The sequence below is a fragment of the Engraulis encrasicolus genome, chromosome 7 (genome assembly GCF_034702125.1).
Source record: "Engraulis encrasicolus isolate BLACKSEA-1 chromosome 7, IST_EnEncr_1.0, whole genome shotgun sequence".
Lineage (NCBI taxonomy): Eukaryota > Metazoa > Chordata > Actinopteri > Clupeiformes > Engraulidae > Engraulis > Engraulis encrasicolus.
The window spans coordinates 37,731,919-37,736,381 of NC_085863.1; the positions used below are offsets into that span (position 1 = coordinate 37,731,919).

The window sequence follows — 4,463 nt, forward strand, 5'->3', positions numbered from 1 at the left end:
TATATAACATTTTTTTTATTAATGATATCAGCAACCGTTATTTATGTCTTGTCTATATTCATCCCTGTCAGGGGATTGAGATTACAAGTTACATCATCACACAAATCTATATTACATCAATTCTTTTTTTCATTAAAAACATTATGTCCTTGTGATTGTATTGCATAATTTTGTACAATGAAAGTTTAAAAGTAAAAAAAGTTAAGTCTTTAAACACACCAGTGGTCACAATTTTCATTTGAATTGAGACTTGAGTGTTTGTCCAAAAAGAAAAAAAAAGACCATACTGCACTGGTGTGCACTAATTCATGTATGCAACAGTACATCGTGTATTTGGCTTCTTAACACCTCTGATGTCTTTCCTGACAGATTTGCCTTCTTCTGAGGCTTTGTCATCTTTGTGGAATGCAGCCATTCTTCACCCACACAATATAAAAAGCAATGCAAAGCAAAGGCAAGGCAAGGGGGATGGATGGATGGGAGGTTAGGTTGGAGGAACGTACGCATTAATAATTAAAATGGAGAGGGGACAGAGAGAAAAAAAAGAAATCAACATATACACACCACCAATAACCACCTCACTCCTCCTCCTCCCGCCTCTCTCTATCCCTCCATTATCCGCCATCCTTGAGGGAGGAACATCAATCAGGCACAGCAATCCCACCTCACTCACCTAGGCATTTTTCTTTCTGTGCTAGACCCAGGTGTTGTGTTTGTGCAGTCAGGGTCTATCTTTTTGCCTCTGGGGCTTAAAAAATTCTTTGGCTGTTTCAGCAGGTAAATATGACAGCTCTTCACTGTGTTTTTTCCTCTCGTGACCGCAACAGCAGTCAATCATAGCAGCTTATTATATTACTTCCAAAAAATAATGCAGTCGATTAAAAAACAAAAAAATATCACAAAACACACCCTAACGATACTCCAAATATATAAAGTAACACCCCCGTGTTTGATGACATTAAAAATCCTAAAAGGTGAGTCGAAGAACCCTTCCATGTACAAATGTCCAATATATACACTGTATAAAACGTTTCCAATATATATACCAAAAACAAAAACATGAGGCAATGTACTGTATATATCTACATATACATGGCACAGTTGTGAGTACTGTATTGGAGGCTGCGGAAAGCAGACAGCATAGTTGAGTACAGGGTATACACTTGGCACGATTCCTTAAAAAGAGAAGCCAGATCAGGCAGGCACAGTTTTCAACAGTCAAGAACACAGTGATTCTGTCAAGGGTGTTTAAAAAAAAAAAAAAGAAGTAAGAAAGGGAAAAAATTAAGCATAGTGTTATTGCACTAAAAGTGTTTCCATGTCGCCCCCTCCCTAGAGGAGATTTCCAATAAGTGCAAGTGCTTGCCTGTGAGCATGAACTGCTCTCTGGTGAACAATCTCAGCACCTAGAACACAGTGAACCAAGGGTGTGCGTGTCAGTACGTTCTTTTTTGTGTTGATGTGCGTTTGTGCATGTATTTGTACATTTCTGTGTGTGTGTGTGTGTGTGTGTGTGTGTGTGTGTGTGTGTGTGTGTGTGTGTGTGTGTGTGTGTGTGTGTGTGTGAGAAAGAGATTTGAGATTTGTGTGCATCCTGACATTAGTTTTTATGCCTGTGTGTGTTTGTGTGCATTCCAGAGGAACAATTGTGGAACCCTGTGCGATGGCGATATATAAAAAGAAACACATAGCCACTGTTGCAGTCTCCCCAAAGTGATCTCTCCTGATATCATACCCTACCCCCCTCCTCCTCCATCCCCTGGTTCTTCCTCTGCCCTCCTCCCATCACCCTAACCCTCCCCCTCTCCTACAGAGACCCCATCTCATATCCAACCATGGAATGGGAGTCAATGAAGAGATATTTTAAACCCCACTCCCCATTTGTTGTTTTTTTTCCCCTCCAATCTTGGATTCCATGTGGCATGCCTGAGGCTCTCCCATGGCCTCGGTCCTCTCTATGCCTCCATGGGCTCCTCCATCCTGCTGTTCCTCTTGCCCTCCTCCGGTCCTGAGAGCTGTGTGTGCAGGCTCCTGCTGTTCAGCCGAGGCCTCTGCTGCTGGCCGTCCTCCCTCCAGTTGTGGCTCTGGGCGGCGTGGCTCTGCTTGCCGTGGGGCTGCTGCCCGTCCTGAGGGTGGTGGTGGTGCTGGTGAGCGGGCCCGTCGATGTGCCAACTGTAACGCTGCCTGCCCCCACCTCCTCCTCCTCCACCACCACCCTGCTGGTTGCCCTGGTTACCGTGATGGTGTCCTCCGCGGCCGTGTCCCGCCTGCTCGTTGGCGCGCTCCACGAAGCCATCGAAGGGGTTGCGTCCCTTCTGGCGCGAGCGCTGGCGGTTGTTGCGCTGGTTGGCGTGGTGGTTGTGCTGGCCTCTGTTGCCGTGCTGGTTCCGGCGCTGGTGCTGCTGCTGCTGGTAGCGGTTGGCGTTGTTGGAGCCCTGACCTCTCCCTCCGCCCTGAGTGTGGCACGCCTGGAACGAAGTCACGGTGTCGGAGAGAGACGTGGAGATCATGGTCCCCGCCGGGAGCCCGTCGGCAGTCTCCTCTCCGGGCCCCGGGGGACCAGACGAGGGCCCCCAGACAAAGGCTCTGTGCTGGGGGTTGTTCTTGAAGGGGAACTGCAACTTGCGCTCCAGAGGGGGCAGGAAGCGCCCCGTGCCGGGCAGGAACTGGCCCGGAGCGTTGCCTGCTCCCGGGTTGGCGAAGGGGTTCAGCGCTGTTGCAGTGCCGGGGGCCCTGATGGGGGCCTGGGGGTTGAAGGGGGCGTTGATGGGGGGCCCGCCAGGGACCCTGCAGGGCCGCTTGGGATCCTGGTGCTGCTCGGGGTGCTGCCAGCGGTGGCGGCCGCGCCGGTAGCCTCCGTCCTCGCCCTCTGAGCGCCGGCCGCCCATAGAGACGACACTCACCTCCTCCACTCTGATTAGGTCGGAGTCGTCCATGGCGTCCCCCTGGCAACAGAGGAAATACAAGGTCAACAGACTGAAGTCACTTACGGACAGTAACAGACTGAAGTCACTTACGGACAGTAACAGACTTAAGTACAGACACGTCAAAAAGTGGAGCGGCCTCTGACCGATCGATGAGCCAACACAGTTATAGAGTCGCGTCTACAGCAAGAGCTTCCAGCAAATGTAATTAGTGTACAAGTAGACCTGCTTATGGTATACACTGCCTCCAGAAATTTGTACACTCTGATTAATTGTGTTGACAAGAAAAGCTCTAGAAAAAAATGCAGTGTTGCTTGGGGTTGTCATTACTCATTATGTTGGAATATGTAGCCAAGATGTGTACAGAATTAAATTTTTCACTTCGACAGCCAAAAATTACCTGTTGGCTCTCGCACATTGTATGAGTGTTAATACATATGCTTGTGTCTAAATCGGCATGTTAGTGAGTGTGTACACATGTATGTATGCATAGGTGTGAGTATAGAGAGTACTTAATGACTCCCGGAAAATGAGAGCTTGCGGTAGTTCTGCCAGGAAGACGAAAGTCACGTGCGCATTTTGCAGAGCCAATCAGCGGTCGCCATTTCCTTTATAATGACGTGTCTAACTCTCCCCTCTCGCTTGCTCAGGTATTGCCGGTTCAAAATCTCCTCCACCATCCCCACCACCACCAGGTTGGTCCAGTCTTCCTGTCTCGGGGGGGTTAAAGGTCCAGTTCCTGCTGCACGGCTACAGCAGGCTCTCCGGGATGTGCTGGCGCAAGACCCGGGCTGATGATTGGACCTACGCCAAAGACTATCTACCCTCTGTCAATTCTATGTCAACAATGTTAACATTAAATCATTTAAACTAATTTATCTCTCTGGAGACTTTCTGGCTGAACAGTATTTACAACTGGTTACTGCTCCTGAGTTAAGTATTTTTTTTGTATTTTTAATTATCACGTGAGCATGTACACAGTCAAGTATGTGTGAGTGTATGAGTGTGTGTATCTGATAGAAAAGTGAATTCTTACGATCCTGTGTGTGTATGTATTTGTTGCTTACTGTATGTGATAAAGAAAGTGACTACTTACGAGTACTGGTATGACCTTCTCCATCTTGACCATGCGGTCGCGTAGGGATCGGATCTCCTCGTCCTTCATGTTGTTCTGCAGCTTGACCTCCTGCAGGATGTCCGTCAGCTTGTCTATGTGGGCCTTCAGGTCCCCCATGTCCGTCTTCCTCGGAGGCTGCTGCTGCTGTTGCTGCTGCTGGTCAGACACCACCTTACCACCTCCTAGAGAGAGGGAGAGAGAGACAGAGAGAGAGAGAGAGGGGGAGAGAGACAGACAGACAGACAGAGAGGGCGATAGATGGAGAGAGGGAAACGACAGACATACAGGACAAAAGGAATGGACAAGATGAGTTTCACAACTGACATGTTTGTGTGCATGTATTTCTATACACCTTAACCTATAAATCTACAAATGCCTGTTTTACTAGAAAACTGTTAAAAACTTTAATGTTACTTGAAATT

At 48.2% G+C, this 4,463-nt stretch overlaps 1 protein-coding gene across 1 annotated transcript in view; it reads right to left on the bottom strand.

The window, feature by feature from the left end:
* The window catches only part of kif1ca (kinesin family member 1C, a), a 36,608-nt gene continuing 32,145 nt past the window's right edge, over nucleotides 1-4,463 (bottom strand). Inside the window, exons 24-25 of the mRNA XM_063203441.1 lie at nucleotides 4,021-4,223; nucleotides 1-2,945 (exon numbers count right to left, since the gene is read on the bottom strand). Coding sequence (XP_063059511.1) covers nucleotides 1,956-2,945; nucleotides 4,021-4,223 — 1,193 coding nt within the window. The 3' untranslated portion in view covers nucleotides 1-1,955. The remainder of the gene's footprint in view (nucleotides 2,946-4,020; nucleotides 4,224-4,463) is intronic.